The 16,813-nt window shown below is 42.2% G+C and overlaps 4 protein-coding genes across 4 annotated transcripts; all 4 read left to right on the forward strand.

Annotated features, from left to right (window-relative positions):
- The first annotated feature begins 490 nt into the window (after positions 1 to 490).
- Positions 491 to 2,175, forward strand: LOC119743481 (fatty acid-binding protein, brain-like). Its single transcript, XM_038219900.1, has 2 exons — positions 491 to 719; positions 828 to 2,175. The coding sequence occupies exon 2, from the start codon at positions 855 to 857 to the stop codon at positions 1,245 to 1,247; it is 393 nt and encodes a 130-aa protein (XP_038075828.1). The 5' UTR covers positions 491 to 719; positions 828 to 854; the 3' UTR covers positions 1,248 to 2,175.
- Positions 2,176 to 5,131: 2,956 nt separating this feature from the next.
- LOC119743482 (fatty acid-binding protein 10-A, liver basic-like) lies at positions 5,132 to 6,723 on the forward strand. Its single transcript, XM_038219901.1, has 2 exons — positions 5,132 to 5,239; positions 5,374 to 6,723. The coding sequence occupies exon 2, from the start codon at positions 5,401 to 5,403 to the stop codon at positions 5,791 to 5,793; it is 393 nt and encodes a 130-aa protein (XP_038075829.1). The 5' UTR covers positions 5,132 to 5,239; positions 5,374 to 5,400; the 3' UTR covers positions 5,794 to 6,723.
- Positions 6,724 to 10,969: 4,246 nt separating this feature from the next.
- Positions 10,970 to 12,561, forward strand: LOC119743501. The gene is made up of 2 exons (XM_038219919.1): positions 10,970 to 11,063; positions 11,463 to 12,561. The coding sequence occupies exon 2, from the start codon at positions 11,483 to 11,485 to the stop codon at positions 11,873 to 11,875; it is 393 nt and encodes a 130-aa protein (XP_038075847.1). The 5' UTR covers positions 10,970 to 11,063; positions 11,463 to 11,482; the 3' UTR covers positions 11,876 to 12,561.
- Positions 12,562 to 13,085: 524 nt separating this feature from the next.
- LOC119742474 (fatty acid-binding protein 2, liver-like) lies at positions 13,086 to 15,609 on the forward strand. The gene is made up of 2 exons (XM_038218409.1): positions 13,086 to 13,183; positions 14,129 to 15,609. The coding sequence occupies exon 2, from the start codon at positions 14,151 to 14,153 to the stop codon at positions 14,547 to 14,549; it is 399 nt and encodes a 132-aa protein (XP_038074337.1). The 5' UTR covers positions 13,086 to 13,183; positions 14,129 to 14,150; the 3' UTR covers positions 14,550 to 15,609.
- The last annotated feature ends 1,204 nt before the right edge of the window (positions 15,610 to 16,813 follow it).

Genomic DNA, 16,813 nt, shown 5'->3' on the forward strand with positions numbered 1-16,813 from the left:
GATTTGGGGGCTAGTATTTTGTAGCGAATGTTGTTAACACTGTTTAAAGTTGTTTGTTCATAGATGCTGGAAAAACCACGAAATAAAGTGTTCTTATAGTCTGGTTCCCACACCCCACTTCAGATGGAACGGAGCAACTTATAGACGTCGAAGAATTGTAAGGTCGGGGAATCAGTCTAACTTTGTAAATTGTGTGCATGGGCAGTATTTGGGGGGGGGGGTTCCAACGATGGTCAGCCGAGCATACAATTTCACTTTTCTTAAAATGACAGCACACCAGGTGCCATGATTTTACAGGATGCTTGAGACCACTATTCACTAACAGTCAAGGGAGATGTTTCACAATAATGTTGTAGTTGTGGTTTTTCCATGAATGCAAATGTTGTTTATTACCTTTAAGGATCAATAGGTTTGGTTTCTTTGTCATTACTAAATGCTGAAGCGATAAAATCATACCGTTAGACAAATCAGACGGGGGAACAAACTTCAAGGGGGCTCGAGGGCTCAGATTAATGACGACATGAGTGAAGTTCGTCGCTGATTTTCAGCTGTTTTGAATGAAGTGATCAGGAGTGCTGATCATGTGACTTGACAACGCCCTGCCGTCGACCAATGAGAAACAATTCAGAGCCAATAAAAGCGGCTGATTGCAGTTCATCAGTCTCTTTGCGGCCGAGCAGCAGATCTTGCCTGACACTCAGACCATCTACCATTCGAAGGTGAGATTTAGTGGTATTTTTGTAACTGAGTTTTATGTTAACAAAAGCCTGGACAAGCCGTGCTAAAATCTGTACTGAACGATATTTTGGTTGTTCTCAACTATACAGAAAAACTCCAGCTAGCTAAACATCATCATGTCTACCAACTTCGCCGGAAAGTGGACCTCTTGCAAGTCCGAGGGCTGGGACAAGCTCCTGAGCCAGTTTGGCGTGCCCCTGGACAAGATCCCGGCCGACATCAAGGTGACGGAGGAAATCACCCAGACCGGTGACAAGGTCGTCATCAAGACCACCAACAACAAGGACGACAAGGTCAAGGAGGTGACCATCAACGTGGGCAGCAATTTCAAGGATACGGTGGCGTCCGGCGTGGAGTTGGAGTTCACCACGGCATGGGAAGGGGGCAAGCTTGTCTTGACGCGCACCGATGGCAAGGGATCGGCGGTCCGTGAGATGGACGGCGCTCACATGAAGCTTACCATAAACCACGAGGGCACCACCGCTATAACCACCTATGCTAAGGCCTAGGCTACGAATCCACATGCAGATCCAACGGCCAGGCAAATAGTGGGATGTCTTAATATTTCCAACGTATCTCATGCAGCCTTGTAAAATAAAATGAGTGCACTATATCCCTTTTGGTATTTCATCGTGTATTCTTTCTTTCTTTTTTTACTCTGATCGGCTGTAACTATCTCATTCTCAACGTAAACCTGCCTGGCCAGAAGATCAGTGGGATTAATTTGTAGTGTAAGTTTGTCATTTCATAGCATGTTGGCTTATAGTGATGCTTGAATTGGAAGTAGGTTTAGTTCATTGTCATTTAAAATATATTCGAGAGCAATATTTGGAACCATTCCAGTTTTCATTCTTTTTTATCCAAGCTATTTTGTGATTGTAAAGAGAAACAGTTTGGCTGGATGACCTACATGTCACAAGTAGAAAAAAATGTCCATGCCATGTGGATAAACAGATGTCACCCTTCGACCACTATAACATTCGGTACTCTATGGGACATTACTAAGACGACAGCAAAGTATCGAGACTGTTACAGCAGAACGACTGTTCCCTCCCTTCAACAAACCAGTGACAACTACTTGCTTTTAGATTATCAGTATGCCAAATCATTTTGACATCACAGGTGGATTAGGGCTTTAAACACTCTTAATTGTGTATTATCAGTTTATGCAAATTTCATTAACGTGGTTTGGAATGGTGGAGAATAGCCTCGTGGTGCCTGAAATAGCAATAAATTGAACCCCACACATTAGTACATGCCCATTGCCTCTGAGCCGCTCTTCCATTCTACGTCACTGGATAGATTTAGCAATTTCCCATTAAAAAAAATCACTTTGCTTTTTTACATTTTTTTTCAGTCCTATAAAGCGCCGAAAGCCTAATGAATATATTGACTTTTTTAATGGATGGAATAAAGTGTGCAATAAGAGCAAAATAATAGAAATCTGAGCGCCCATCTTATTATGTATTGTCACCCTTGTTATAATTTTAAGATAGTACACTCACCCGACAAAACGTTATGCCTACACGTATATCACTGCGAGGATAAACAAAGGAAAGATTGAACTTGTTAATTCCTTGGCTCAACAAGACAAAAATCTACTTTACCACGCAAGCTGAAAAAAATACTTATCAAGATAGCTCTATACTTCTAGTTAACCTCCAACGCCTTTATTTTGACACGGCCTTTATTTGACACGGCTGAGATGGTTTCTAATCAAATTTGAACTCTTCAACATGACGCAGCTTTGATACCTAAGGTCCTGCAGGAAGCAATGAAAACCAACGGGTACGATCATTTTGCAACCCGGAAAAGTACCTCCCGATTTAACGACAGATACCTTGCCCAAAGTGAAGATGGACGGTTACACCCCTATGTTCGGTACCCTATATTCTGACTGGACATATTCCTATTCCTAACCCTAACCCTAACCCTAACCGGGGTAGCACAATCTTATGTGCGTGTTGTCGGAACATAACGGTGTCGGAACAAAGGGGTGTCGGAACATAGAGCAGTCACCGGTGAAGATAGGACTGGTATCAAAAACCCTGTACAATTATTATTCCGCCTGAAATTATATCATTTGGAAGGAAACTTAAATTGAAAGTGCCTTTAAAATGGAGTGCAATCGGATACACGTGCGTTGAGAACGGTATCCAGTGCACTTTTTTTCTGTTTCCCAAAATATATAGTAACTTCAACGGGTTAGCTCTAATACGCATCCACATAAGATTTTTCGGCAATTTTGTTGTTTCAAACAAAATAAAAATGCACAAAAAGCAATAATAAGTACCTTTATAAAGCAAGAGTGCTTTAATAATAAAACGATGCAAGAAGGAGTAAGAAGACAAATCTTGAAATATCCCTGTTTCAAATCGAAGATATAAGGGAGGGCAACATTGGTGGCGGTGTTCATGGTGAAACTTGCATGTTTATGATCCATACTAATCTCGCCCCCATGGCGTCAAGCAGTATACGCACCCACTATTGCTGCTCTCTCCCTGTATAGTACTGGATAATTTGTATGTTCCAAAATCTTGTGTAATAATTACAAGTAGGTATACGGATAAAGTCTGGTGCCTGCATGGCCATGCTATATATCAGTGTTTGTTTTTGTATGCGGTGTCCAGCCTTTTTATTAGTCTGAGTATCACCCGTTATCCACGGAGCAAGACTCCTGTATAACGTCTGATATGTCTAGACATATGCATATATGCAAGCCGCGCGCCAGCCAATCGGAGTCGACTTTACTAAATCGTGACGTCATTTCATTCCTAAATCAGGACTAATCAATTCGAATGCAGTGTTTTGTAATGCAACAACAGCCGGGCGCATTGTCGCGTAACATGATACAGAGCGCGTGACGCAGGGCTTTTTAATCCATTGTCTATGACACGCAACGTGTGAATGACCGAAGACCCGATAAAGAAAGCGCCCGCTGATTGGTCAAAATCTAGGAGGTCAAGAGGCGGGGTCTTGCCTAATTAATCAGCGAATCTGTTCACATATCACAGACCCATGGCATTCGTCATGGGTCTATTACATATGCATAGACTAGCCTTTTATAGGATACAGACGGAATCAGTTCATTGTCGCGTGGGTCCAGAAACAAGATTTCAAAGTAGTCTTGATTTCAGTCTTTACCTTACCAACATGCAGTATTATTTAACTGAATAGTAGTATTTAAACAAGATGTAAATGAAAGGGGTCTTTTTGAGGAGGATTGGACGTAATAATTCACAAAGAACGTTAAAAACACATTTTAAAAAAAATCCAAAACTACACGATATAAATCCATTACTTGCTATAAAGACTGGATCGAATCAGAATACAAGAAGCAAGTTTCACTCCCATGGTCTAGTATTGTCTGGAGGGTGATAGTAGACTCTGGGAACGAGGTTGATACAGTACATAAATACGTACGTGCGCTTCATGTCTGTTCCCAGTTTGGTTTGTGGTAAACTTTAATTGCAGAGTGGCATGGGTGCTCTTTTTTTCTACTCTCGCCGTTATTCGAGTATATTTTAATTAGGGTATGGGGTTTGTAAGATTCAAACAGTGTAATTATTTTCTGCTTGAGTAAAATCATGTTCATACTTCACCCTTTGCCAGTTCGCAGCGTGAGTACTTCCGTGACGTCATAGATGGCTTTTGCGTTTGCTTTCGCGCAGAGTATGAGCGCCTTTAAGCGTCGAGGAGAATACCTATAAATGAGCCTCCTCCCCCAAACAAAAACTGTAAAGCGCCGTCAAGAAGTGCGGCTTGAGTTTCACAAGAATCTTACGGCTAGTAACTATTAGTACACGTATGATCTTCTTGATTCCCTTGTTTTAACAGGCAAGATAAAAGTAATGGCTGATAATAGAAAGAACAACATAAGTACTATATTTGAAGAGCCGTTTGTGGTAACGGTAAAATATGATGTTTACCCCAAGGAGGATATTCCATCTTTAACAACAATATGCCCACACTCCCCCTTCCCCCCCCCCTTCCCCGGTCTTGATGGAGTTAAAAAAGCAGCAGCCGTTTTACTGCTGAACAGTGATCAACACTCGTCAAAATGAAACAAAATGTCCTCTCTGAATCTATTCACCTCTTTTTGAAATTGGTGATAGCTCTTTTGTCAGACTGAGTCAGGGACGACAACACGTAGCTGTTGGTGTTCAAGCATTAAGGATCAAAAGGTTTGATTGTTCTGTCATTATCAAGTGCTGAAGCGATAACAATCATATCGTCAGACAGATCAGACAAACTTTGGGGTTCGATGGTTCAGATCTATTTCGACATTCACGAAATTCGGCGCTGATTTCTCATCTGAGGTGATAGGAGTGCTGAAGTTCGGCTAAATCATGTGACTTGACAACGCCCTGCCATCGGCCAATAAGAAACAGTTTAGTGTTATGGGGTGAGCCAATAAAAGCGACTGATCGCGGTTCCTTGGTCTTCTTTGCGGCCGTGCAGCAGATCTTGCCTGACACTCAGACCTTCTACTAATTCGGAGGTGAGTTTTGAAGCGGGTTTTTTTTTTGGTACCTTTTTTCTCCTTTTTTTAGCTAATGAGATGTGCCAAAACCTATTCAAGTCACACTAAAATCTGTACTTAACAAATATTTGGGTTTTTTTTATACAAACCAGAAAAAATCCAGCTAGCTAAACATCATCATGCCTACCAACTTCGCCGGAAAGTGGACCTCTTGCAAGTCCGAGAACTGGGACAAGTTCTTGGGCAAATTCGGCGTGCCCCTGGAAAAGCTCCCGGCCGACATCAAGGTAACGGAGGAAATCACCCAGAGCGGTAACAAGATCACCATCAAGACCACCAACAACAAGGACGACAAGGTCAAGGAGGTGACCATCAACGTGGGCAGCAACTTCAAGGACACACTGATGTCCGGCGTGGAGTTGGAGTTCACCACGGCATGGCAAGGGGACAAGCTGGTCTTGACGGGAACCGATGGCAAGGGATCGGCGGTCCGTGAGATGGACGGCGCTCACATGAAGGTCTCCCTAACCCACGAGGGCACCACCGCTACAACCACCTATGATAAGGCCTAGGCTACGAATCCATCACAGATCCAACGGCCAGGCACATAGTGGGGTGTCTACACGTGACGGATCTCATGCAGCCTTGTAAAAAAGTGCACTGTCTTGAAAGATCTTGTCCACTTTAGTATTTCATGGTATATATCTTTTCTTTTTTACTCTGATCGGTTGTAAGCATCTCGTTCTCGACGTAAATCCCTATTTTGTCTGGCCAGAAGATCTGGGAGGGAGTTATCGGGTCAGTTTGTCATATACATGTTTGCTGTGACTGATGTTTGAATTGAAAATCGGTTTAGTTAAGTGTCATTTCAAAAAATCTCGAGAGCAATATTTGGTACATGTAATTGGAATCGTTCAATTTTTCATTATTTGTTCCCTATTGTAAAAAGAAACGGTTCGGTTGTGTGACCTACATGTCACAAGAAGAAAAATGTCCATGCCATGTGGATGAACAGTTGTTACAGTTCGACCACTGTCACATTCGGTACTCTATGAACAATAAGATCAGACAACTGTTAGTATCGAGACCGTTACAAAGCGGACGAACGACTGTTTCCTCCCTTCAACAAATCAGTGGCAAATATAGTTTGGTTTTTAATTGTCGGTATACTGTGACATCATATGGATTAGTACTTGAAAAGTGCTTGTGTAAAATCAGCTTGTACCAATTCAATTGGCGTGGTTTGGAATGGTAGATAAGGGCGCCCGTGGTGTCTGAATGGAACCCCACACAGTGCCAATTGCCCTCTGACCCGCTCTTCCATTTACGTCATTGAATATATAGCTGCAGCATTTTCTTTAACACAAACTTCTCTTTGCTTTCTAATTTTTGTTTGTTATGGAAATGTGTCCAATCCAATGATGTAACAAATGCGGAAGACAAACAGCTATGATTTTCAAATGTATCGAATAAAGTGTGCAATAAGAGTTAAGAAGCAGAAATCTGAGTGTCAAGAGTGTTATACTTATAGTTACTTTTGTCACCCTTGCTAAAATGTTAAGGTTGTTCATACCCCGACAAATGTTTTCATTAACCCCAATGGCATGCCAACAAGTTTATCGCTGCACGGCACTGCGAAATTTTGGGGACAACCCTCAGAACTGTGAATTGCAAGGGAGAGAAAATCCAAGGAAAACAGGGTGTGTTATTCCTTCGCTCAACAAGCAAACAAATCCACTTGCTACGCGAGCAGATTTTTTTCTTATCAATTAAGATAGCTCTCTACTACTTGTTATTGTAATAGCGCCTTTATGTGACACGGCTGAGGTTGTTTTTAATAGAATTTGAACTCTTCGATGAAGAAGCTTTCACGTGCACAGACAACGGAATTGTAAAGGAGGCCCCCTCCCCCTCCCCCCGTGCACTTTTCTCTGTTTCTTCAAAATGTATATTATCCACCGAGCTGAACCTTCAACAGGTTACTTCTTATGCATATACCTATGATTTTGAGCCAAACGAACACAAAATTCTTATAAAGCAATAATAATGTGTTGCATATAGCGCTTTATACTCACGATTTCAAAGCGCTTTACAATAATCATCCCTGTTCGTCAGGAATGAGCAAGGGCGGATCCAGGGGGGGGGGGGGCATGCCCCCCCCCCCAAAAAAAACGAAACCAATTTTTTTTTTTATGTGACATCGCAATAAAGGCAGGCAATGAGTACACCACCATCGTTTCCTCAAAAAACATTGGTTAAAGTGTTCAGAAATTGCCTCAGATCGCACCACAGAGCATCTAGAATCCAAAAAAAATTCGGGGCCCTTAAGCAGGCCCCGAACCCCAAGCCGTAATTTTTTTTTACCCACTTTTTTGGGGGACCAAAAAAATTGTTGGCTCCTCCCCCCCCCCCCCCCCCAAATTGTGTTCTGGATCCGCCCTTGGGAATGAGACCATTTTTCTGCAACAGCTCGAGATCAGCGCATTCTGGTCTCTACCTTCACGGGTACCCATTTATACTTCTGGAGAGAGGGCATCGTTGTAAAGTGTCTTGCCCAAGAACGCAAGCACCATGTTCCCCGTCAGAGTTCGAACCCATGTACTACGGCACATGAGTCGAAAACCGTAACCATTTAGACCACAGGTCCCCACAATAACAGTACCTTATAAGCAACTGTGTGCTATAACCGAGATCGATGCAGGAACCAGTCGAAGGAATTGTGATGGACAAATCCTGAAATATCCCGGAATAAAATTGAAGATCGTGGCGGGCAACATCTGGTGGCGCTGTTCATATTGGAACTTGTATGTAAAGATCTATATAATACTAATCTCGTCACCATGGCGTCGAGCAGTACGCACCCACTATAGCTGCTCTCTAACCTTAGTCCTGGATCATTTGTTCAAAAATCTCGTACACTTAATGTAAGTACATGTATAGGTTCGGAATAGTCTGGTGCCTGACCATGCTATAAATCAGTGTTTGTTTTTGCGTGCAGTGTCCAAGGTACAGACGGAATCAGATTGAATCAATTTTATTTTCAAACTTGTAATACCCATCCAACATGCACTAATTAATCTAAATATCATTATAAGCAATATGGAAATAGGAAAGGATATTTTTGAGGACGTTTGAACGTTTACTTTTGTCTCGAGGGTCTACCAATTGTCTCGAGGTCGATAATAGACTCTGAGAACGAGGTTCATACAGTACATTATATATCATCATGTCCCTTCCCCAGCCTTCCTTGAGTTGTAAACTTTAATTTCAGAGTGGTCCGGGTGCTCTTCTTCTCTATATTGGCCGTTATTCAAGGTTATTTGTTACTTTTTTGTTTGGTCAATAACGACACATCCAAAAAAAAATACATATCGTGTTATTGTAGCTTACAATGAGGAGTAAAACTGTGAAAGGAATCTCAAATTGAATACGCACATGCAGAGCGCCCCCTCATTTTTCTTCAGCAGCAATTTTTTAAGAACATTTGGTGCTATTAGTAATCCCACAAACCCAATTAAAGTTTCTCGCTATAATTCCGACGAAAGAATATATATAAACCACTTTCACCGGACATCGGTCAGGAATAGATAATCTGACCATACGTAAAATGTTATAACAAAATTGATCACAATAATTTTTTTGTGGCTCATTTGGGGGAGGGACTGTAGGTAGCCTGGCAAGGATAGTGATCAGAATGTTGATAATCTTGACCTTTCACCCCGGCCTTAGCAATGACAATCTGTCAGGTTTGCTATGAAGGGTGCAACCCTGCAAAAAAATCCCATAGACACTAGTGCTAAATGCGCATACTTCAAAATTCTTTTTAAAATACTCAGAATTCTCACAGGTATACAAGCTGCACAGAAAAATGATGATCAATGTGTCATCTTTCATTTTCTTTTCATTTTTGGGTGGGTTGACCATTGACTTTTCGAGATATTCTCACCCAAAGAAGACGACCCCTATTTTCCCCAAAGCGGAAAAGTAGCCATCTTGAAAAACGATCCCTCCACAACATGGCAAAATAGCGCCACTTTCGAGCCCAATAGCATCCAAAATGATCAGAATTGGAAGCCCCAAGTCCGGGCCAGAGGTTCATTACCATATCTCTTCAATTTCCCAATGTTATGGCTCTCAAAACCCTCTAATATAGAATATTTTGAGGGTATAACTTTTATTCATGAGCTCGGCGGACGGATTTTTGGCCTATTTACAGGTGTGCACCCTAAAAAATCAATCAAGGCACAACTTTTCATAACAAGGCTGTTGAAAATAGTCTACCACAATAAACAGTTCTATGCAGAGGCTAGGTCTTTACCATAACAGGCCTAGGTAATAATGGCTTCGGTTTTTGTGATTTGTTGGGGCATGGTTGGGGAAACCACATTGAAGTAAATTGTTAGAGCGACACAAAAAACGGCCATGATAAAACAATAAAAACAATATTGGAGATCAACCTCCTACACCTCTTTTGGTTCGCCTACAAGGCAAATCTACAGTGGCTTGAATTTTATTCAGTGAATCAGATTGGCTAAAGAGTTCAAAGAAAAGCTAAATAAAGCTGCTCTCACACCAGTGTAAGAAGAGTCACAAGGGGCAATCAGAGATATAGGCAAGCAGTGTTATTCACACGTGACAGTCAGTCGGGGAGGCAGTCAGTCAGTCAGTCAGCCAGTCGGGTGCGAAGCGGGCCCTAAAAAAAAGATACATGTACATGCATACTACTGCTGGTGTTCAACGCTACACCGATGTAAAGTGAAGTCTTTACAGGGGTCGAAAGTCGCTTGACCTACCCTACATATCAGCTAGAAAATTGAACTTTTGCCCATGAGGTGACGCACAAAAAACAGCCATTATCTTCCGATATCGTCTGGAAATTGGTTTCTGGATAGTGATTAGGTTATATCTGGACCGCCCGGTTTCGTTATTAGAACACAGGGACAAAAATCAAGCCACTTTAGCCTAAAAAAGTTACAAACTTTGATCGAGTGGTTCCACTTGTAATACCATGCACAGCGGGTTTTTTTCAAATGTCGGCTGATGACTGCAAATGGTGCCCGAATAAACTTAGTGCAAATAAACGGGAGTCCAGAGAGGCCACGTAAAACTTATACTCGATCGTAACCCCATCTAACAAACACGTTAAAATTGTGCAGCGGCAGGATTCCAGTCAACCAGTGAGTTTGGCGGTTTTGGGACATCATCTTTCATTGAAAAAAAACTTATTCATTTTGCCGACGCGCATGGCTACGGCGACACGCACGCATACCAGAAACGGGAGACTTTTTTTTGGCCTTACTTGCAATTTGAAAAAAACAGAGTTAGGCTAAACTAGAAAATCACGACAAGACACTTTGTAATAAAGTTAAAATGGTTAAAATACCATACCACTGAATGATCTTAATCCAACTAAACTAAACCAGTACATTATTTTGCAAGGAAATCACTTCTTCATTAAGACAAGTTCGAAAAGTCATGAAATCCAAAAAAAAACACCTTTGTTACGACAGGTCAGGGTATTTGTATCATTTACGATTAAATAAAAAAAAAAATGACCCACGTGTTGACTCAATCTGCTATTTAAATTCAAATCACAAAAAAGCAAACAGTGCTTCAAGGGTGTCCTAATTGATTATTTTTCATATGGTCGTTATCGGGAGCCTTAAAGTCCAAGTGCACTGAGAGCTAGGGAAGGGGTCCGGTGGTTGGTCAGTAGTTGACCAATAGGAGGATTTGGCTGCCCCAGGTGGTCCCAATATAAGCAGCTGCTTGCAGAGTTTCTGTCTCTCCCAGCCGATCAGCAACTCTTGCCTTTCCTTCTCCACTCCTTGGTCACGAACAGGTATGTTCTCCATTTAACGTTCAAGTCCTGTTTTCTTCTTCTTTTCCTTAGTAGCGGTCATTGTTATGGGTTGGGGGAGGGTTAGGTAAACAATATGAACTGGATGACAGTAAGGACCAAAACACACATGGGAATTTCCACAGGAAATTGGGAGGCGACCGAATACTCAGCCATCTTAAAGAACCCTCGGGGAGGGCCGGGTACCCTTTCCAAAAGTTCATGAGAATATCTCAGAAACTTACATGGGCCATTTTTGGAGATTGCATTGAACCATAATGCTGGCCCAATTAAGATGCCTGTAAATTGCTTTGAGTAACATGGCCCTATAGGTTTAATTTTGTATTGTTTGAAATTATGTGCACCTAACAGTTCTGCGTATGTTCCTTTCCCATTTGACAGACAAACGCCTACCAAACACCATGCCTGCCGACTTCAGCGGAAAGTGGGTTTCCGGCAAGTCCGAGGGCTGGGACGTCTTCCTGTCCAAGTTCGGCATCCCCGTCGACAAGATCCCGACCGACATCAAGGTGACGGAGGAAATCAGCCAGAGTGGTGACAAGATCAACATCAAGACCACCAACAACAAGGACGACAACGTCAAGGAGGTGACCATCAACGTGGGCAGCAACCACAAGGGCATGGTGGCGCCGGGCGTGGAGATGGAGTTCACCACGGCGTGGGAAGGGGCCAAGCTGGTCCTGCAGAAGGTGGGCGGCAAAGGCGGGTCTTCCCGGGAATTGGTGGGTGCTCAGATGCTAGTCACCGTGGATGCTGACGGTACAATCGCCAAGAGCTACTATGATAAGGCTTAGGTGTATGCAATAAAGACAATCTAATTGATGCAGATCCGAGCCCGGGCAAAAGAGGACGTGTCCTTATATACTGGAGACAAAGGATTCAACATAACGCTGAGACCGGTGCCAGTTGCAAATCCGGTAGGTCAAAACTCGGCGTTAAGTATCAATGTTCACCACCTTTCCTCTAAAATGTCCATTTTTTGCCCGGCCTGTGCGGATCTGAAATTTCAGTAGTTTTGTATTAGTTTGACTTAGAAGTAGCACCAGATTAGAAGCCGCCATGAGAGGCTCATAAAAGATTCTTCATTTGATGACGTAGTAAATTATGTTCCGATAGCTTCAGTTATAGACACTGTTATGTTTGTTTGAGTACAAAAAAATCATGACTTGCTGAAAACCCAGACTATTCGACCAAACTGTTGGTACATATCGCTTCATTCAACTCAAAGCTACTTGCAACAGAAAAGAAGCCACTTTGACATTAGTCATGCGAAGTAGGAATGCTTTCATAGATGTACTTTTTAAGGAGATGGATACCTCTGCGTATATCCAGTATTCAGTCTTCATTAAGAGACAGATATGTAATAATGAAATGTTTGTTATATTACACTTTTAAACAAAAAGTGTTATACCTTCCTCGATGTTTGGAAAAATCGATCCAGATAGAACTCAATAAATAAAATTTTCAAATGTAATCGTTGGTCCTTGGTAATGTATCCACCCATTTCTGTTGTCAATCTGTCCGTCTATCTGTCCGTGGGAGCGTCGGGCTGTCTGTGTCAAGTCTTCACTTCGTTAACTTCTTGTAAACGTTTTGTGAATTCAAATTCCATGTCATTGGATTCCTTATACCAAATACACCTCTGAAGTAGGAAAACATTTTTGACGTAATGTCCCGAGATGACTGCACAATGGGGTCTTTTGACGTTCTAAACAGCAAAAAAGTGCCGTTGAATTTAGCTTCATCTCCTAGTTAGAAATATTATACAAGCCACATTTTTACCCATAAAGCGATCATGACAAGCTTTACAATCGAATTATAGCTCTGTGCCTATCCTTCGTCAGACTATGTGTTCCTGGCCTAAACCATTATCCCGAAGTTGGAATCAGAATTGCACCTTTAAAACCATGGCATTTCCCTTTAAAGACCACGCCAGTTGATCACGAGACCTGTCTACAAGGACGATATTGACCAATGAGAAACGAGCAGGTTGTCAGGCAGCTGGCTATAAACGCACGCCCTGCCGTCGTCTCGTTCTCTCTCACCCCGTCGCTCAGCAAGGATTCACTCGGCTTTTCTCACTTCCAATCACCCGTTCGCAGGTGAGTTTTTGGCCGTCTCAATTTCTGTGAGTTTTGAGTAGCCGGTTGATGACCAAAATGAGAACCGTTTCTTGGGTTATAAAGAGGGTAGTATCAGGGGGTTGATCACTAAATTAGAAAAAAAAGTATTTTGACAATTGGCAATAAATCAGATGGTAAATCAGGGGTGGAGCTAGCTTTCAGGAAACGGGGGGTTGATAAAGGGGGGGGGTAGTGAAGGCATGACGAAGTCACGCCCTGCTAGGGGGTACGGAGGCATGCCCCCCCCCCCTCCCCTTCCTGCACAATTTTTAAATGTGGGCATGGGCGTCGCCAGGATTTGTTTCGGGGGGGGACAAAGCACATTTTTTTTCCACAAAATTCTTGTACTTTCTCTTGCATATTCTAAACCTATAATTTTTTCAAAGGTGGGCGGGGGACACTTACCCACCCACTCCCATTGACACCTCTGCAAACGCCCATTTTGTTTAATGTGTTGTTGGAGGGGGTTCGGGGGTTGGTGGGTTTTTTTTAGTTTTTTTTTTAATTGCTTTTCCAGGGAGGAGGCCGGGGCAAGCGCCCTCCCCCCACTGCCATCCTGGAGACGCCCATGAATTTCTCCTGCATTCTAAGGCAATTTGAGAATACATTTAGGAACTTTAGCATTCTATTATTGTAATTTTGCCCCATTTTACTAGTATCATATCATTAGTCAGCGGCTTGCAACCCCCCCCCCCCCCCTCCCCACACTCTAGACACGCTACTAATAAATGCAGAAGTATTTTGGAGAAACTGTAGGGTATTTTAAGAATGGTGACATGTTTATAGTTGGGTAACTTTGTCTGCAGAGTGGCAAAAAAACACAATTTTGATAAATGAATTTTCAAGGTTAAAGATTTTTTTTCCCAATCCTGGTCACCTTTTCAAGCCTCGGCCCCATATATTTCCCTTCTTCCTCTCCGTTAGACTAAAACTCACCACAGTCACCATGCCTGGAGACTTCAACGGAAAGTGGGTCACGTGCAAGGCCGAGGGCTGGGAGGGCTTCCTGAAGAAGTTCAACATCCCCACCGACAAGATCCCGGCCGACATCGTGGTGACGGAGGAAATCACCCAGAGTGGCGACAAGATCACCATCAAGTCCAGCAGCAACAAGGACGACAAGGTCAAGGAGGTGATCATCAACGTGGGCAGCAACCACAAGGATGCGGTAGCGGGGGGCAAGGAGCTGGAGTTCACCACAGCATGGGATGGGGCTAAGCTTGTCATGAAGAACGTGGATGGGAAAGGAGGTGGTGTTATCCGTGAGATCACCGGGGGGCAAATGCTGCTCACGCTGGATGCTGGAGACGGGGTCATTGCTAAGAGTTACTACAATAAAGCCTAGTCGCCGAATAGACCACGATAAACAAAATGAACCCCAATCCGAGCTTAATTCAAATAGAGTGAGTTCCTCGCAATGAGCAGTGTCATTGGGTTATTCAAAGCCTAGTTTTACAGTAAAGGAAATCTCTTCGAAATTCTATTGGAAAAATAAAGGCTTAAAGCGCAAGCTACGCGAGGTGTTTTAATCAGGTCAGATTTAGTAAGGATTCATTGATGAGTTGGTTTGGGGCGGTTTTTTTTGCTTGTCAAATTTTGATGTGGGTAGATTTCCCCCAAAAAAATTAAATAGAGTTACATTCCAAATTCTCTCGTATGCAATATTGTTTGTAAAGACGGTAGTGTTTAGCACAAAGTAAGCTTCAGCAAGTCTCGTCCTTGGGATGAGTTGAAAATTCATGTTCCAATTACTTGATTCGTCAGAATCACAAAATGTTTGTGAATTGCTGTACTTAACATTCCATGTTGTTTTCAAACGAAATGTACTAAAATATGTCCATATTTGAGTGATAGTGTCAGTGCATAGAGTAGTACCAGTGTAGCCACCCTGAAATTTCTACAGCTAGGCCTGCAGATTTGTGTTTAATCTTCTTTTTTGCTTTTTTTTGCACTTTTTCGACTCTTGATTTCGAACAGATGTGAGTGGCGCACTCATGAGGACAGTAGGACAGATTGCACACCTAAACTGTCTATTGCATTCGTACTTCTACGATCAAGTGAGCAGTTATCGATATGGGCATAAACCGTTTGATTTTTTTCTGAGAACGTTATGCAAAAAGTACGAACAAAAAGCTCCTCTATTTACTGTCCTCGTTGAATTGCACCAGACTGGGTCTTTATTCTCGTACAATTCCTTGAGCCCTTTTCCTTGTGTGAAAAGAATGTTCCGTTAATGCTGGAAATCGCAGGTAATAGTGAGTTGTTTCTGGTTCGGTCCAGTGTCGTCTCCATGCAACATTACGAGGACGCGCCCTCATTGCAAGGCTTGTACTTGTTTTTCTTATATAGAAATGTTTAAATTTGATAAGAGTTTATTAAAAGTGTGAAGCAAAATTATAACTCTCTTGCACGTATCAGCGTTTGCATGTCCGTCTGTCTGTCTGTTTTTTATATTCTTTTCTCAGCTTCCGTTACTGATATGCATACATTTGACATGGCAGCCATCTTGGAGGTACGGTGAAGGGATTTTGTTCCAACAGGGATGTGCTTAGTAGACTGTTTTGTGTTCTAGTTTGACTGGATTAGAATAAAGGAAAACCTCCAAGATTGTTGTTCAATGCAACGAGTCTATTGCGAAATGTATATTCTCCTCATCCGTTCAAATGACTAGCTTATTGTTAAATTTAATTGCGCAAATGTTTTTTTTTGCTGATAATAAGCTGCCTTGATGATCTTTCATAATGAGGATCGAATCGGAGCAGTTTTCCCGACCTCAAACTTGCAAAGAGAGAGAGGGGGGAGGGTCCCTCCTTCTTTAGATAACAAATGATCGGCGAAGTTACTAAATTTTGCAAATAACTTTATTTGATGTCTTTGAACAAAATGTGAAAACATTTATTGCAGTCATAAAAATTTGCAAATAATTTAGTTTAATACTTTAATAGAAAAAGGGGAAATATTTAAATGAAATGCAGCCTCTCAATAGTATTTATCTTTCACAAAATACTTTGTTTTATGTCATAACTGCCTTTGTATACAGCCATGCCTCGCATCCCAAGTGGAACCTCCAATAATAAAAATAGGAAATTTTGCAAGCTTTGGATGGCCTCCCTTCAAACAGGAGCCAAATCAAATCAGTGATGAGTGCAACCGAAACAAAAACACCTGAAAAAACGGCAAATAAATGTTGGAATTCGAAATGTAAGGCGAGGTTCATGGTGTCAAACCCGTAGCCGAGTGAATCTGGCCGCCCCGCCCCCCGCGCGACGCGGTACTTCCGCGCTCAGGCTACCCACGCGACCCGGGTTCAAAAGTGCACTTGTTAAACTATTAATGTGTAACTCCTGAACGACTGAACTTCAAACTACGGACTTTCTGTAAATAGAGGGTCGCTTGGCAACCTTATCGGCGGGGACCCATAACGACAAATTATGAAGATTGGGGCTTTCATTAAAGTGCGCTTGTAGTCCTGTTATTTAAATTCATATTATTTTCTAACTATTACGCGCTTTTTCTTTTGCACAATATTTCACAATAAAAATGTACTCATCGTTGGTGCTATTTTCGAACAGAGAAAAAAAAACAAGTTCTGTACTTTTTATTGAGATA

The sequence above is a fragment of the Patiria miniata genome, unplaced genomic scaffold, assembly GCF_015706575.1.
Source record: "Patiria miniata isolate m_02_andy unplaced genomic scaffold, ASM1570657v1 HiC_scaffold_6, whole genome shotgun sequence".
NCBI classification, from domain to species: Eukaryota; Metazoa; Echinodermata; class Asteroidea; order Valvatida; family Asterinidae; genus Patiria; species Patiria miniata.

Bases quoted from the DNA above. Each gene is read 5' to 3' on its own strand.
- LOC119743481 (XM_038219900.1), top strand. From the start codon at position 855: ATGTCTACCAACTTCGCCGGAAAGTGGACCTCTTGCAAGTCCGAGGGC.
- LOC119743501 (XM_038219919.1), top strand. From the start codon at position 11,483: ATGCCTGCCGACTTCAGCGGAAAGTGGGTTTCCGGCAAGTCCGAGGGC.
- LOC119742474 (XM_038218409.1), top strand. From the start codon at position 14,151: ATGCCTGGAGACTTCAACGGAAAGTGGGTCACGTGCAAGGCCGAGGGC.
- LOC119743482 (XM_038219901.1), top strand. From the start codon at position 5,401: ATGCCTACCAACTTCGCCGGAAAGTGGACCTCTTGCAAGTCCGAGAAC.